Genomic DNA, 17,973 nt, shown 5'->3' on the forward strand with positions numbered 1-17,973 from the left:
CAGTATAATAATCACTGTCCTGATCATCTGTCATCATCTGCACCGGTTTCTCACTGGGTTATGAATTAAGCTTGAATAATTCATAGGTCACTGTGTGGCTTAACAAACTAAAGCATTTCTCTGTAACTTGTCCGATACAGAACTGGAATGAAACTCGGAGACAAACAAGTCCTTCACAAAGACACCCATCGAAAAAGTTTGTTGTTCAGAATGAGCTTTTTCTCGTCATCCGAGACTGAATTGAGCTGTCTCATTACAAGCTCTGCTTTGTCTTTTCTCCTTCTTCTAAAGCTGACTTTAACAAAGAGACATAACTGAGACACAACCTAAGACATACTTGAGAAACATTTGAGAAATCTGAGATGTATATGAAAAACAGAACTGCACTTGAAGGAGAAGCAAATGAGCCATATGTAAGACCATAATGAGATTAAAGCCAGATATAAATGAGATGCATGAAGATTTTTTTGGTAACTTGGTTGAGTGAAGGAAGTGGAATGTTTCATGCTTGAGAATTTAAATGGGATGACGTTAATGAGAAATATTTTAATGGGCTGAAAGAGAAACACTGTATACAGTATACAAAATAAGCAAGTTCATTTTTGTGCAATATTAGTTCAGTGCCAATTTATTCAAAAATGTACCAGAATTATGTATGAGTGGAATATGAACGATACTTGAAATGAAAATACTTTAGAAAATCTAAATAGAAGCTAAATACAAGCTCTAAAGTAGAAACGCAATCCAGTAAAAACACTTGTTTATTACTGAAACAACGTAGAGTACATCTATGCATGATGATGGTTATAACATGACCTGAGAACTTTCTCAGTAGTGGTCCTGTAGGTTGTGTCTAACTACATGACTAAAGATGGAACAGAACCAAGGAAGATCAATGTTAAAAATGAAAATTAAGCTAAAGCAGTAATACGAACGTACTGTTTATGTCCAGTCATAGTAACTTATTGTTCATAATAACCCGAGTTTGGTTTTTCTTTAGGTTTCTTCCTTTTGTCGTCTCAGGGAGTTTTTCCTTGCCACAGTCACCCTCGGCTTGCTAATTAGGGACAATGTAATAATTATAATTTATCATCGCACCTTTTAAACTCATGTCCATAAATTTTGATTCTGTAAAGCTACTTTTCCGACTATTTAAATAAAACTAAATTGAACAGTGCCAACGTTCCATGTCGCAGTGGCTGTCCTCCAAAAGTGACCCCACAATCTATGATCTAGAGTTCTTTGTACGGTTGGCACAGACTTGGCACAGCGGTTATCAATGGAAATCATAATTTCATGTGTGAGCTTTGGCAGTGTGAAGGACATGGCATAACGACAACCCCTATGATAGCGCCCCAAAAAAACCTCTAGCTCGATCTTTGGCACAAATCTGTAAGTTTAATCTGTACTAAAGCACAAAAGAAGCTTGATTAGTATCAGGAGCACATTCTTTGGTTAGATGAGACCAAGATCTTGTTCAGCTCAGGTGGTGGAAACCTGGCCAGGTACACCCCAGTGAATCAATAGACCCTGACAGTGAAGCCCACTGGTGTGAGTGTGATGATATGGGGTTACATGAGTGCAAAGGGTGTTGCCATTTTTATATTGGATGGCACCAGGAATGCCTGTACCAAAATACTAGCTGACGAAATGACTCCCAGTCTCCAGGATCATGGAAAAAGGGGTCCAAGCACGATCCAAAGCACACTGTGAAAATCACGAAGGAATTTCTCAGGAAAGAAAATGGAAAACTATGATCTGGTCTTAGTAAATGTTGAATCCAGTAGAACACCTTTGGGGTATTTTTAAGACATGGTAGCACGGCAATACTCCTTTAGGGCAGAGCATCTTCAGTGATTCAGCTCTGGAATCTACTGTGGCAGACCTCTCCTCAAAAATGAACATAGACATATGAAGTATTGGAAAACAAAAAAAAAAAGATCTGAATTTCAGTGGTAAACAGTAAACAGAACTTTACACTGTACACGGCCTTTAATTGATGAAATGAATCTAAACTATTGTATTCATTTTTCTGTTCAGATTATAAGTAACGCAATCACTGTTAGCTGATGCAATTTCGAATAATTTGACGTTTAAGTAATATTACACAGGAGTGTACTTACTTTATGTTGTACAGTAAATATAGACCTATATATAGTATAAAATGTCCCAAGTCCACAATGTGATGAGTTTTCCCGGACCGCTAAACATTTAAGGTACTATTTTTCGCACCAGCAGCCATGTGACCACGTCCTGTTTGTAATCTGGTCAGTTACGCAGGCAGTGTTGCAATGCAGGAATTCGGATTTACAATCAAGGACAAATGTAACAGACCACAACAAGGCAGGACTGAGGTTTTCCAAAGCTGCTTAACTAAGGAATTCAGTCTATTCAGACTAAACAGATTTAAAGCTCTTATTCTAGACTTGCAATGGTACAGCTCTCGTTAAATGACCCTTGTTGCGTTAATAAGATCTAAGTCTAGCTAGTTTCATTGAATGTTACCAAATATAGTGTGTGTGGGAATGAAAGTCAGACTCATGATCAGCTTGACTTCCAAAACAGGAGGTAATAAACTGTTTTGTGTGCTTATGTACTGTACTATGGCAAGCGTGTAGATGGAAACGTGTATGCCAGGTGTCAATACTTGGAAGTAAATGTAGTAAAATCTTCGGGCTGGTCTGTAACTGCAAATATCAATGTGCGAATCGGAAGATCTGATTAGTGTTGGGTAGATTCCTACTGAGTACAGTGTAGTTTCATAGATGTTTACTGTGTGTGTGTACAGTATGTACTCGGTCAGATTCATACATTTTGGACCATAGATGAGTGTGTTGGCATTTGCATTAACCATTCGGGAATTACCGCCATTTTCATGCACACACTCATAAATAATGGAACAAGCTAAAATAACTTCAAACATAACGATTAATACTTTGATGAAAATCCGTTGCAGTCAGCGACTGCCTGTAGCCTACTGTAGCTGTAACCCAGCTGTAACCCAGATGCTCTGCAGGGTTTTTACTGTAGCTGCCTTCAGCTGTTGATACTTTGTGGGTCTTTCTGCCGTCAATCTTGTCTTCAGTAACTGGAAAGCATGCCCTTTTGGTTGAAAGCAGGTGACTGATTCGGCAAGTGAAGAATATCTCATTTCTTTGCCTTGGGTAGCTTTCGCTGTATGTTTTGGCTCATCAACCATCTGTACTGTAATGCAGCATCGTGTGCAGCATTTTGTAACATTTGGCTAAATATAAGCAAATAATATAGCCCTATACACTTTAGAATGAATCCTGCTACTTTTATCAGCAGGCAGGTCATCAATAAACACCAGTGACTTGGTTCCATTGGCATATTGGCATACACGCTTTTGCCATAACACTTCCTCCAACATGTTTGACAGATGATGTGGTACTGTATATTTTGGCGGTATACTTTTTCATGAGCTCTTCCTTACTTTTTCATACTTTTCTGGTGCTATTATTTTTTTTTTTCATTTCATTTGTTTCATTTGACGTGGCTAGTTGGTGTGAAATTGTTTGTTTTCATGCACTTACTCATCGTCTATACCACTTTATCCTGTATATTTAGGGCACAAGGTGGAGTACACCCTGAATGGGGTGCCAATCTATTGCAGGGCACACACACACACACATATATTCACATCCGCTAGTTAACCTAATCTGCATGTCTTTAGACTGTGGAGGGAAACAGGATAACCTGGAGGAAACCCAACAAACAAGGGAAGAGCATGCAATCTCCATGCACCCTGACCCTAGGTGAGAATCGAACCTGGTCCCTGGAGGTGCAAGGCGACAGTGCTAACCACTAAGCATTCGTGCCGCTGGTTCGTTTTCACCACGGACAAAATTCTACTTTAGTTGTTTTCTGTGGTTTTCCCTGGTCTTTTGCTGTGGCTGAGCTTGCTAGTTTAATAATTCCTTTATTTTTTAGCCTAATGATAGCCTCCTTCATTTGCATAAACCCATTATGCAAACATAATGCTCAGAATCATCTCCAGGCCTTTTATCTGTTAGTCACAGAGTAAATAAGTAACAGACCATGCAACTGCTTGTCAAGCACTTGTCCCATTATTTATGAGCCCCCCAAATTGCAGGGTAATGGTATTAAAAATTGCAGTGATTGCTGAATGGTTAATGCCACACTTTTGTCTAACCCCTTGAATTAAAGCTCTTGATCTTCAGTGTTTCAATTCATATTCCTTTACAGTATATGATAACTTCATAATACTCGTGTGTAAGCTTGCTATTTGTGCTATGCAATACCTATTAGTCAGATCATTACATATAACATTAAATTACACAACTTACTACTTAGCCAGCAAGTGTTCATAGCGTCCACTATGCAAACACACAGTTTTTCTTTCTTTACTCGCTGTCTTAAACACACAAAGCAGGGAGAATGTCCCACAGCAACGCCAGCAGAATACTGAACGCACAGACAAATACCTCTAAATAAAAAGCATTCATTGCTTTTATTCAGCCTTCGCATTCACACTGAAGAACAGTGAACCCTCTCAGATACGCACATACACACACAGATCAGGACAGAAAGTGTCACAAAAGTGAGTTTAGTACTTATTATGGTCAAGAAAAGCACTTTGCAGTTGAACTGCTACACATGGTGATATGTGATACGATGCCTTGCAGTATATAAAACAGCTAAAGAGTGAGAGCTCAATGGCATTAATGTGACATTTCAACATTTTTCAAACGATAACTACTAGGCTTAAATATGCGAATGAGTCAGAATCTAAAGAAGTACATTAGCACCATCTTTTCATTAGCTGTGTCCAGGCCTCGACTGATCAGTGTCCAGGTCAGCGACTAGTGTGTGTAACATCCATTAAGGTTCAGTCTGATTTATTCACATGGACCTGGCCTTTGCTGTGCGTGTGAAAAAGTGATGTCATATCCTGTTACTCACACGTAATTCAGTAAAGGCTTTTTGTCTCCTGATCGAATTACACGTAATGTAATCGCCTTTTTATGTTTATAAGGAATTGTGTACTTTCGTACCTTCGTGACTTATTGTGTGAGGTTAAAAGAAAAGTCATATGGAAATGTAAGGTAAGTTTTATAGCTTTTCCGTGTGTGACTTTTCATTATGAACCTGATTCTAAGCTAAACACATGGGTAAATAATGAGATGATGTGTTCACAGGCAGGTGGTCTTTGGAGGCTGGCTGAGATCCTGCACTCTCTCAGCCCATTTCATCAACGCAGTGCCCCCCAGCAGCTGGAGCAGCAGCTGGTAAGATGACATATCTGGTGTTTTGATTTTTGTCAAACTTTGTCACACACTTGTATTATTATACAGTTTAAAAAAATATGTCGTTCTGAGCAGCTATTATGAGTCTTATATCGTCTGGGGCTTTGTCAGATTTGTGAGATCACTGTGTAAGTGGTTCTTGTCACTGTATAATAAAAACTCACCTTGTAGTAGTGTTGCTTAGAGCTGTCACTGATGGAGTGCTTGTAAAATGCTCTATACTATGGTGATGTTTATTGTGGAAGCACATGGCAGGTTCACAGCTTCTGTAGTAACAGGTATCCAAAACTCTCTCTTAACAGGTGAGAAATTATACTGTAGCAGTTCTGGATTATTCATAACAAATTGTTAGGTGTAGTTAGGACTTTGTTCTTAGTCAGTTCTCAGATAGTTCTTGGTCAGTTCTTAGACAGTTTTTAGACAGTTCTCAGACTGCTCTTAAACCGTTCTTAGACCGTTCTTGAACAGTTTTTAGACCGTTCTTAGACAGTTTTTAGACCGTTCTTAGACTGTCAGTTCTTGGTCAGTTCTTGGTCAGTTCTTGGTCAGTTCTTGGTCAGTTCTTGGACAGTTTTTGGACAGTTCTTTGACCGTTCTTGGACCGTTCTTGAAAAGTTTTTAGACTGTTCTTGGCCAGTTTTTAAAACATTCCTAGACTGTTTTTAGACAATTCTCAGACTGTTCCTAAACCATTTTTGACCGTTCTTAGACAGTTCTTGACAGTTCAGCATGAGTTTGTTATGGTTTGTAGCATAGTTCTAGGTAATTCATAAGTACAGTTTAACAATTCATAGCTAATGTCTTAAGTCAATTCAAAGATGATCAGGTTGACATCACAGAGTCCAATGACCAAGAACTGTCAAGAATTTAAGTTTGAAACAAAAGAAAAGATTCAGAAATGCGTGAAAGGGCCCTTAATAAACAACAGCCTTTGAAACTATAATCTCTAGGAAGAGGAAGATTCTACACATTTCTGCTTGTGTATCTTTGTTTCCAGGCTGTTATTTGATAATTTGAAAGAACATATTCATTACACTTTCCTGAAAACCACATTGCACTGAAACAAAACCCGGTTAGGGTATAGCATATCATCTGTTGCAACAGATATATCATCTGTTGCAACAGATATTTCATCTGTTGCTGTACAGCCTTTGCTTCTGAGGACATTGGGACCTGCTGACACTGCGTGTGCGTGTGTTTTGTCCTGACAGGATGCTGCGTTCCGACAGTACTCCCTGCGCTGTGTGTTGTCTCAGGACGTGCTGCTGCAGGAGGATGTGGAGCTCATTGAGCTGTTAGACCCCAGTGCCCTCTCTCTTGGCTCCACAAGTACTGCCTGCCCCAGTGCCACCTCCGCCCTGCCTGCACCCCGCTACCTCTCCACACCATCAATATGGTACACACACACACACACACACACACACACCATAAAATGTTTCTGGAGAAATTCTGTAAGCTTTACTAACTTGTCTGTCTTTTCTCACAGGGCTGTCTCTGTACTGGTGGGACTGTTTGCCATCCTGCTCACGGTTTGGTGTTCTTGTCATGAGGAGGGGCGGGGCCTGTTCTGGCTGTGTGTGTGTGCAGTGTGTGTCTTGTGTCTGCGTCATGGCGTTCATCTGTGGCACAAGGCGACAATGCAGCAGCAGGTTCAGGCTCAAGCCGTCCAGCTGGAGAGTTTAGTGATCAACAGTCGAGCTCTCACCAGCCTGGCACGCAAATCGCTTCGGCTCATTCAGGAGACAGAAGTCATCTCGCGGGGATTCACCCTGTAGGTGTCCCCCCACACTCACACACCAGTTTTTTGCAACATAACAGGACATTGGATTATACAGTTGCAGGAAGATGTTTCTATACATCACCCTAAATCCAACTCAAACCTTATCATCAGGAGACACAAATCAATGAGTTTACCTTTTCCATTAAAAAAATAATAAGTGTAGTATATACTACATGTTTATTGTTTAAATAACAATAATTTACGTTTATTAATTTATAGAGTGTCATCTTATGTCCTGTTACTGTTCATATGTCTTTCTATTATCTAAGCTTTGAGAGCATTGGTCTTATGCTAGCTATATGATTTATGTACTGTATTTGGCATTATTTTATGTGCATTATTTTATATGCCATCAGGGATGAAAAAAATCTGCAGATGTCAATCTGGCTATTCAGTTCATTCAGGTCATCAGCTGACTTCATTTTATCGCCACATAACGTTGTCGAGCTTAGACTTGACCAGCTGAGGCAACTCCAGAGGCTTGTACAGTGACCACTATGCATGACGGGTCATTGCTTTATGCGCTTCCCTTCTTACCCTGACATGCCCGTTGTCTTCTTTAAACTTTGTGGCAGCAGTTTGCAGAGGCAGCACGCATGGGTGTGAGGATCAAGTGTCCACATACTTTTGATCATATAGAGAATGTCTGGCAAAAAAAGTCACCACTTGGATTTAGTTAAGCAAAAAGTTAAGCCTTCCCTTGGCAACAAGCTAATTAACCCTACCTGAAGCAGTGAGTAGCGTCTCATTTCTTAAACATCCATATCAAAAGGCATATCCTCCGGTCGTGGCCAAGATGTTACTCTGTTTCAGAGGGGTCGAGATATTGTCCTGTATGAAGAAAAGAAATCATCGAAGGAGACGGTTGAAACTACTATAATTGTGTAATAAATTGTAAAATGCGATTATTAAAACCTGGAAGGACAGTGGTGAACCATCATCTTTAAGGAAGAAATGTGGTCGAAAAAAAAATAATTAATAGTCGTGCCCAGAAATCACTTAAAAGTTTGGTGACAGTCGAAAAAACCTGGTAGAACTCTGTGCTGTGTGTAACAGTGAAGGTAACAGCATTTCCAAACACACAATGTGAATAGGGATTCTCAGGGGATTGGGACTAAACAGCTGTGTAGCCTTAAGGAAACCAATTATCAGTGAGACTTATCAGAAGAAAAGGTTTCGATTTGCTATGGCGCATAAAGAATGGGCTTTGTAGCATTGGAAAAAGGTCATCTAGTCTGGTGAGTTTAGATTTACCCTGTTCAAGAGCGATGGGTCCATCAGGTTAAGAAGAGAGGCAAATGGAGTGATGCACCTTCATGCCTAGTGCCTTCCATACAAGTCTGTGGGGGCAGTGTTATGATCTGTGGTCGCTTCAGTTCAGCAACGTTGTGCCCAAAAAATGAGGTCACCTGACTACATGAATGTATTAAATGGCCAAGTTTCCCCATTAATGCATTTTTTCGTCTCTGATGGCACGGGTATATTCTAAGGTGATAAAGCCAGGATTCAACTGGCTCAAATTGTTCAAGAGTGGTTCAGGGAGCATGAAACATTATTTTCAAACACAGATTGGACACCACAGAGTCCAGACCTTGACCCCATTAAGATTAATCTTTGGAATGTGCTGGAGAAGACTATACTCGGTGGTCCAGCTCTCCCATCATCAATTCAATATATTAGACAGGAATGAATGCGACTGTGGACGGAAATAAATGTTGGGACATTGCATAAACTTACCAGCATGATGCCACGGACTGATGTTTATACTTGGCAGGATAAATGACAGTCTTTTGTCTGTAAAAAGTCAGCAGTAGCCATACCAGGTATATTATAATTCCTAATAATAAGTGACTATTAGTAGAGCCACTGGGTTGTGTTAAATCGGTCAGCAGGTTTTTTTATTCATACGTATAACAGGTAGTTCTGTGTGCAGTCACACGTTTCCCAGGCACGTCTCGGGATTAATTGAATCCAGACCACCTCTAATCTAATCTAATCTAATCTAATCGTTTTTTATTTATTTATTTATTTATTTATTTAAATTTATCGATTCTGATTGGAGGAAAATCCTAACACTATTGTTTGCATCCATTATTACCCTTATTTTCCCTCTTTGTGTAGTTCATTAATCGTTGTCGCCTGGTATCTGTTTGTGTTTTGTCGCATGTCCCCGAGGCCCTGAGACGACTGTTTTGTCTCTGTGTTGTCTATTTATGTTGTGTGTGGGATGGATGCTGCTGTAATTTACTGTCCATTTTGTCATTCCAATTTAATTATATATATGTGTGTGTGTGTGTGTGTGTGTGTGTGCTGGTCTGTCTAAATGTGTCTTTGATGTGATTTTTGTTATGAATGTATATGGAGGGAAAACAAAAGCCTCTATGATGCTACATTAAATGAATAAACAAGGCCAGTGGTTCTCAAAGTCCGGTTCAGGTTCCTCAGGGGCTTCATGGTTCCTAATATTTTGTCAGTTATCTAACCATAAGGTTATTATATTTACTATTTAAATATTAGTTATTGTCCATTATGTAGTTGCTTGGATGGGTAGTTGTATAGTTTTGTTTAAGCTGAAACCTGAAAAAAAAAAATGATAGGGCTAAAAATACGAGGGTGAGTCAAAAATTATCCGCACTCTGGCTGTAGAATTTGTTTTAGTGAACTTAGAAAAGACATACATAATTTTTCGAAATAATCTCCTTGCTTTTAAATACACTCCATGCCTTCTGTCAACAAGCTTTTAGTGTTCCCTTTTTAACTAAAACGTTTTAGGCTGAGCTGCGAGCCACGAATGCACCGCTGTCGTCACTTCTTCATCAGAAGTGAATCTTCGTCCTGCGATGTTTCCGTTCCGAACGCTTCTGTTTACTCTCAGGCTCGTAGTGATGAATCCAAGTCTCGTCACCAGTAATGATTCTCTTTAGGAAACTTTCACCTTCTTTAGAGAAGAGAGTATCAGTCCAAATTTTGTTTTCGGATATCCAAACCCTTCTGTTCATTCTCTTTCATTCACCTCAGACCACAAAAGGCGAATCACTGTGTGGTGCTCTTCTTTCATCCAATTTATAAGTGGGCCATCCATTTTTGTTTGCATCGCAGTTACAAATTAACTACCGTAAGACTTTCACACCTGCACAGCAGTGTCTGGGGAGACAGTAGCCTTGAACAGGAAGCGCTAATGAGACAATGCTTTAACAGAACTTTTAATATATCCAGTGTGCGGATAATTTTTGACTTGCCCCTGTAGTATCGACTCGGATTTCTAACACTCTGTGGCTTCAATAAATAACCAAAATATAATGTTAACCATCCCGCTATCTTAAAAACGATATTATGTTATGTAAAATACATTTGGATTAAGGGGGTCTGTGGAATTTCATTTGCAGTTCACGCAGTTTTTCGGCTGCACGGTTTGAGAACCTCTGCACTAGAACGATGAGATGTAAATGTAATGGTTATGTAAATGTATGTCTGCCCTGATGGTTCTCGGACGTCTGCACAGTTGGATCACGTTTCACTTGTCAAGTTTACTCGACAGGGTGAGTGCGGCCTGTCCCTTCAACAGGGCGGGGCATCTGCGCAGCCAGCAGTTGATTGGTTTGAGGAAAGCAGCCTACCAGAGTCTCCGCAGCGCGTTCCGTGCCTCCCGCATCGCCACCTGCATCATGCTTAAATCATATCCTTCTTACAGCACGTCTGCATCTGCAGATCCCAGGTAGGAAGCTGGGTTCAGAGCGCAGGGTCGGGCCTGGTGCCGTACTTAAGGGCTCAACAGTGGGAACTTGGCGGTGCTGGGGATCGAACCCCCGATTTTCTAATCAGTAACCCACAGTCTTAACTGATTAAGCCACCACTTGACATTTAATGTGACTTTATATATCACATACTGTAACTTTTAGATCCTTAACATTGTTTTACATTTCCGCTCAACTCCGAGATCGACAACGTCACCAACTACGTCTCGACTGTGCCGATCAGAGAGCTGGGCCTGGGCCTGGGGGCTGAGCATCTCTCTGATGAGCAGGCGCAGGAGCTGACCAATGACTACAGCTTACCTGCCCTGAAGGTAAGTAATACAGATTGCTTTGCACGTTCTCTTGTGATTTGTTATCCTGGCTAACATTAATTTCGCCTCTTTTACAGTTGCTTTTTCAATTATGGGTGGGTCAGAGCTCAGAGTTTTTCCGCCGGCTGGCTCTGATGCTGTCCTCCGGTAGGGCGGAACTAGAGTCCAAGCCCCGCGTTCTGGGGTACAACAGCGTGGCCACCGTCACTGCCTCGCTTCATCCCGCCCTGGCCTGTTGCCTTGGCGATCTCCAGCGCAGCTACGAGTTCCATCGGTACTTTGAGATGCAGCAGCAGCCGCAGAACTCGGGTCGAGCCAATCGGGCAGGACAGAAGTGCAGAGAGCTCAACTCGCTGCACACGTCCATCCGCAGCCTCCAGCTCCACCTCAAAGCCTTGCTCAGCGAGTACGAGCAAAACCACAAGCTATTTTATAACCCTGTGGTAACTGAGGTTTGTTCAGAGTTGATTTGATCGCTCGCTCTCTTTCCCGCTCCAGGGTGATCATTCTGGAGGACGAGCTGGAGAAGCTGATGGTCGACAAGGAGTCCGAGGAGGTGACGTGTGCTGGATACCAGGAGCTCCGTGAGCGCCTGCACCTCCTGCAGCCTCACATGCAGGCTAGCTCCTGCTGCTGGGAAGACATGACTGCTCAGGTGGAGCGCATGCTGCGCAGGGTCACACACTGCCCAGGTCAGAGGTCAAACTCTTAGAAACACAGCTCTCTGCTAGGACAACACCAGTCTCAAAACAGTGGTTCTGGATATTTTAACTTTCTTATCTTTTGTCATTTATGATATGATATGATATTTACCTTTATGCGCCAAGGACCGTATTAAGAGATGGAGGTCCAAAAGTTATATTTAAGTAGGGAAATAGGTTATGCTCTTAAATCATTCTCATTATGTACAGTGAAATGATTTTGTTTAGGGGTCAAAGTGCAGGGTCAGCCTGCTCAAGAGCGCAACAGTGGCAGCCTGGCGATGGTGGGGCTCGAACCCTCGACCTTCCGACCTAACCGTTTGTGCTCCTCTACACTATAATGTGTTTTGAATGGAATCTCTTCTGTTGTAGATTAAAATTTCCAATTTTGAGTTGTTGACTTGTCAGAAAAAGACTTGTCACTCGCCCGCTACACCTACAGTTCACTTTGAGGTAATTAATGACTTTTATCTTTTAAATGTCTACTTTTAAAATAAGCAATATCCCTGATGAAGGAGTCTCTCAGGTCCTTCTTTTAATCTTTTCTATGAAATGAGATTTGTAGTCCGTGTAGTCAGACTCTCTCCCCCAGATGAAATCTTGGGCCCGTGCAACAGTAATGTGCCTAAGGTCACGTCTGGATCCTCGCACAACTGAGACGGGCCGTCTATTTTACGCAACCGATTGCATTCCTGTGTGCATCACTTTGCGTAATCTTCTGAATAGCTCTCAAGTCTGTAATTAATCCGGAGGTCTAAATGCCAGTGTGCACAATTTCACAATTAAATCCTCATTGCATGCTGTTGTCTTAACTAGGGCACGGGTGGCTCAGTGGTAGGTATTCCGCCTGCCATGCGGAGGGCCTGGGTTCGATTCCCAGCCAGTGCCCAAACCCCAGCTACTGGATGCAGTGCCAGTGCCAAGCCTGGATTAAATAGGAGGGTTGCGTCAGGAAGGGCATCCGGCGTAAAACTTGTGCCAAGCTTGTATGTGCGTTGTGGCAACTTCTTGCCGGGAGCAGCGAAAGATAAAAAAATAAAAACTCTGAATAGTTTACCAGTTATACAGTAAGTGCAACAGGGGGAACACCAGTTTTATTATGGCCCAGCAATCTGTAATGATTCAAGTGAATTTGATTCAGTATTCAGCAGCTCACAGGTCAATGAAGGACAGTTGAGTAAGTACACACAGAGATTCTGCCAAATACTTTCCATTTAGCTGGACAATGCAGTGTGCTTCTTTTTTTTCCTGCTCTAACAAGCCTGACCTGATCATTAGTACACCCAGGTGCTGATGCTAGGAGACATTGTTAGTGTTGGATGACTTGATGCTAATTGAACCCAGTGACTGCTCCGGGTTTAATCGTTTAATCACATGGTCAAATATGTAAAGATTGAATATTTCCTGGATTTCCTGGACAGTGTTTCCCACTGGTCTGAAATCTATCTGGTGGCCAGCGGAACGGGCCGGCGTTATTTATTAATTATACAAAAAAAAAAAAAAAAAAAAAATATATATATATATATATATATATATATTTTTTTTTATTTTTTGTATAATTAATAAATAAATATGGGGTCTGGATTGTTAGGAAGTGGTGGCTCAGGAAGCTCTAGGTTGTTGATTTGGAGACGATCTGGGTTTGTGCCCCGCTGTCACTGGGTTGCCACACCCCACACTAATCAGCAATTCCCAGATAAAATGGGAAGGTTGCTACAGTAAGGGCATCCTGCATAAAACCTTTGCCAAGTTGTGTGCGGAACTGATGGTCCACTGTGGGGATCACTTGAGGGGAGATTTTATATGGGGTCAGGACTTTGCAATATAGCGTGACGTATCAGCACAACCTAGGCAATAAACTGAATTTTATGTCATTTTACCGAACTATACGAACATGATTGAGCAAAAAATTTACAGCGTCACATAGGTAAAAAAAAATAGCACAGATTCATTGGCCAGCCTGCCTAAGTATTCTCTCTGTGTGGCGAAACATTCGATTGTTCCCCTATTGTGACCTCATATAAGAAGACCCCCTCCCTGCTTTGTTCTCCGCTTTGTTGTTCTGTGGAGCGGTGAATCTCAACACTGGCTCATTTACATAAACACTGTTTATGGAGTTTGAAGTATGAAAACATGCATTATTTGGGGGAATTTTCAGCTGGAGCATTAACACATGCATTCTGAGACCTGGGTTAATTTGTTAAAGAGGAGGTGAACTATGAAACCTTTAAGATTTGTTAGTCGATTGAAATTTTTTCATACAGCTGTAATATAAAATCATGAATACAGTGTATTTTCGACATTAACTGAATGCAGCTGTCGGCTAACCAGAACCAGCTTCCACATGTTTAATATTAAAGCCCTTAGAATCTCGAACACACCGACACTGACGCACTTGGGATTCCTTGTTATATATTTATGTGTGTATTGCCCCGTAATATAAAATGTAACATCCTGTAATGTTCAGCTGGAGAAATCTACAGTATATAGCATGCATAATTGCTTTCAAAGAAAAATATGTGAAACGTAATTGCGAAAGTTTTCCCCCCTCATTGTTGGAAACTCGTATTACAGTTCTCATGCATTCAGCTGCTTTAAAAAGTCATACATTATGTAACATCACTAAAAGAAATCCATCTGTTCCTGGAGTTTGTTAAAGTACATATCTAAACAAACAGCATCATGGAGACCAATGAAAAAGATATAGCACATACACTGCAGTGAACCCGAATACACTTTCCAGGGTTTTTTCCATGTTCTCCCTTACGTATATCCATTATTTATTTATATATATATATATAGGATATACAGTTGCGGTCTTTTATCATGGTTCTTATAATAAACTGCGAAGTCTTTATACAGAAACTTGCTGTCGTGCAGTTTCAGTGCATGTGACAGTGTTTTTGTGTCTGTTCGAAAGGAAGTGCAGATAGTCCAGAGGAAGCAGCTGGTCCTGCCCCACCTCCTCCTGCCCCTGTCTCACATATAGATGATAAAGACCCCGTCCCAGAGGAACAGGTACAGTATGTATGTGAGCTGCAACTGGGGGAAACGCAGAGAAACTGGATGAAAATGGGCTTTGATCTATACACGTACTGTAATTTCTGCTGAGTTTACTTGTATACAAAAGATCAAATGAATTACAATAAAATGAATCAATCAAATGAAAAACAATAAAGTTTTTTTTGGAAACTGCAACATGCAAAAATATTAAAATATAATCAAACGTCTGATTGTAGCTCAGGGAACTAATCTATGGGTGTTTAAATTAAACCGGGACTTGTGATGACATTTCCAGTGAATGAAGGAATAAACCTGATGTCTTAGGAAATAAACAGCCTGGTTTGATTGCCAAAGGTGTTCCCCTTTTTTTTTTTTTTTTTCTCTCACTTCTTTTCTATGCATTTCCTCATTCTGCACACCGCACCACTTGCACATTACAGGAACTCGGCTGGTAGCTATTACCACATTTGCCATGCAGTCCTGACCTCACTGCCATTTCCACATGTTTGGGTCATTAAAGGAGTTCCTGGGAGGCCAGCGCTTCAGTTCTGTTATTCTGCTTAGTCGAAAGTCCCAGTTTGACCTGAAAACCTTTCGTAATTGTATTGTAATCATCCTGGACCAGGGTTAGTTTTCTAACCAAGAGGAGTTCTCCTAAGACTCAGATTATTCAACATATCGTGATGTTCAGTATGTGCAGTTCTGTATGATGCGTCATAAATGAAACCTGATCTCTTGACCGTGTGTCATGAGTCTGCTAGCACACATTCTGCGTTGATTCATAGCCATCCGCACGTTAGAGTTTTGTCAAAGAAAAAAAAAAACATGCATTTTTACAGATGTAACTCTGTGATCTTAATATCATCAGAAAAGCTTTTAATGAGTTCTAGATAAATAAAGAATAGTGTGTACTCTAGGGGCATGTGATCTAAGAGTGTGTGTTTGTGTAAACAGGAACTTGAGGCCTACGTTTCGGACTCAGACTCGGATTCGGAGTGGCGTGCGGCTGCGGACATGCTGTCGCCATGGGAACGGGAGCGGCAAAGGCGCGAGAGGGAGGAGTCACGCAGAGTTCTACTCGAGCTTAAATCCGTCCTGGGGATCCGAACATCAGAGGGCGAGAGAGACAAACGCAAGCTGCTGCTGTTCAGCGACAAAGGTAGCCGTCTCTGACACTCGTCCACACACACACACACACACACACACAATCAAAAACAATGTACAGATTAGAGACCTGCTCTAATGTCATGTGTGGACATAAAGATCTGTTTGGGCTCAGTGCTGTTCCTCCTTCTCCATGCTGTATGGTCACAATAGAAATTTGCAACAAAAAAAAAAAAGCATAAAAACAAGGCAGGAGATTTAAGAAGTGTACAGCCATGACTCAGCGTTTTTGCACTATCCTGGTGAAAATGAGGAAACTATTGCAAATGCAATTCAGCCTTAAATGCTTCCTTGTTTTTTTATTTTTAGAATGCATACTATTTATAATCAGGGCTTTGAACCAGTTTAAGAAATAGAATTATATAGAGCGAAAAACTTTATTATTTTTTTCCTAGGTAAAGATTTTTAACTGTTCTGAGAGAGAGAGAACTAAAAAATAATGGTGATAGTTACTTTTTTCCCTTTGTGTTCTAAATGTCATCTTTATACTGTATTATATTGTAATCATACTATTCACCAACCTAAAATCTTTCCATTTGAGTCTTTTCTGTGCTTTATCATAAAGAAATCCATGACGGCATACTCATCCGAAATCTATAATATATAGATTTAATCACACAGTAACTAAATCATGTTCTGTCTTTCCGTTTGTGTTCCAGCTGCGTTGGGTCAGATTCCCCCTGACGCATTAGATCCTTCTCCAGAATCCTCTGCGAGTCCAGATTGCTCTGGATCTGCAAGCAACCACATCTCCCAGCAGCCTTCAGTAGAAGAAGGAGAGGATCTAAAGGACGGAGGAGGAGGAGGAGGAGAAGAGACGACGAGAGACAGTATAGAGGACACGGAAGAGGTCGTGACTGAGTTCTGTTGCGGCGAGTCCCAAAGTGTTCCAGAAATACAAGACGAGAGAGCCGAGGAGGAAGGGACGCGGCTCTTCCAGTCGGACGGGCTGGTGGACGAGGAGGCGGACCCGGATGGATCCCACCCGCTCACTCCCAGGGTTCCCACCCTCTCGGTGATCGACAGACTTACAGAACTGCATGGCTCTGAAGTGCTCAGCATCGGCTCGGCCCTGGCCGCCCAGGTGGCCGCTCGCTCCCACACCTTCACACAACTGCAGGAGTGCACCTACGGGGACTCGGATGAGGAAGAGGAGGAAGAGGAGGAGGAAAGGGTAAAGGAGGTGACATCGCAGCCGGAGAAATGAAGGACAACCACCTGAACTCTTTTAGCTTATACAGGTTATTTATTCCCATCTGCTCTAGATTTATTTATTGAGCTCGAGGTCAGGACGGCAGCACCGGCGCGCGAATGAGTTTTATATGTCCGTCCTTTACGTGCCTCCGTGTGTGTTCCTGTTTACACTCTCCTGTCTGCCGACATTCACTTAGTCCATCCGTCCGTCTGTCCGTGTTTTCTCGCATTATCCCTCAGGTACAGGCAAATACAGACACGCAAGTCTACAGTACATCGAAAAAAAATTGAGGCTTAATACTGAATGTGTACAGTAAAATGTTGCCTTCTTACAGAACCGTAGATAGGTTTTTATTCTAGAACATGACATTCAGAGAAAACCGATTCAAACCGACATTATTCATCAGAGGCCTGCTTGTTGTTGTGTTACTGAAGTCTGCAGTATACGTGTTTAAGTCGATTCAAATGACGAGTCGAAAACGCTAATAAAATAAGCACTCGATAAAGAAATAGAATAAACTTTGATCAAAAAAATTAAACAAACAGTCCCCTGGCTATGCTTTTCATACTTCACTAGGGGGAGCACTACTTAATAAGAGTGTTCACACACACACCCACACACACACACACACACCCACACACACAGTGAACATTTACATTACTTATTTACTATTGATTATCCTTTCCAGCTGGTGTGCTGTGCATCAGTGTGTGTGTGTGTGTGTGTGTGTGTGTGTTTGTGAGTGAGTGAGAGAGTTTTTTTTTTAATAGTCCCTA

At 41.4% G+C, this 17,973-nt stretch overlaps 1 protein-coding gene across 1 annotated transcript in view; it reads left to right on the forward strand.

The window, feature by feature from the left end:
- Positions 1–17,533, forward strand: part of vezt (vezatin, adherens junctions transmembrane protein) — a 28,205-nt gene extending 10,672 nt beyond the window's left edge. Inside the window, exons 3-12 of the mRNA XM_053508870.1 lie at positions 5,181–5,270; positions 6,500–6,684; positions 6,775–7,059; positions 10,607–10,744; positions 10,987–11,134; positions 11,212–11,540; positions 11,633–11,826; positions 14,756–14,853; positions 15,793–15,997; positions 16,662–17,533. Of these exons, the coding sequence (XP_053364845.1) occupies positions 5,181–5,270; positions 6,500–6,684; positions 6,775–7,059; positions 10,607–10,744; positions 10,987–11,134; positions 11,212–11,540; positions 11,633–11,826; positions 14,756–14,853; positions 15,793–15,997; positions 16,662–17,209 (2,220 nt within the window). The 3' untranslated portion in view covers positions 17,210–17,533. The remainder of the gene's footprint in view (positions 1–5,180; positions 5,271–6,499; positions 6,685–6,774; positions 7,060–10,606; positions 10,745–10,986; positions 11,135–11,211; positions 11,541–11,632; positions 11,827–14,755; positions 14,854–15,792; positions 15,998–16,661) is intronic.
- The last annotated feature ends 440 nt before the right edge of the window (positions 17,534–17,973 follow it).

The sequence above is a fragment of the Clarias gariepinus genome, chromosome 12 (genome assembly GCF_024256425.1).
Source record: "Clarias gariepinus isolate MV-2021 ecotype Netherlands chromosome 12, CGAR_prim_01v2, whole genome shotgun sequence".
Classification (NCBI taxonomy): domain Eukaryota; kingdom Metazoa; phylum Chordata; class Actinopteri; order Siluriformes; family Clariidae; genus Clarias; species Clarias gariepinus.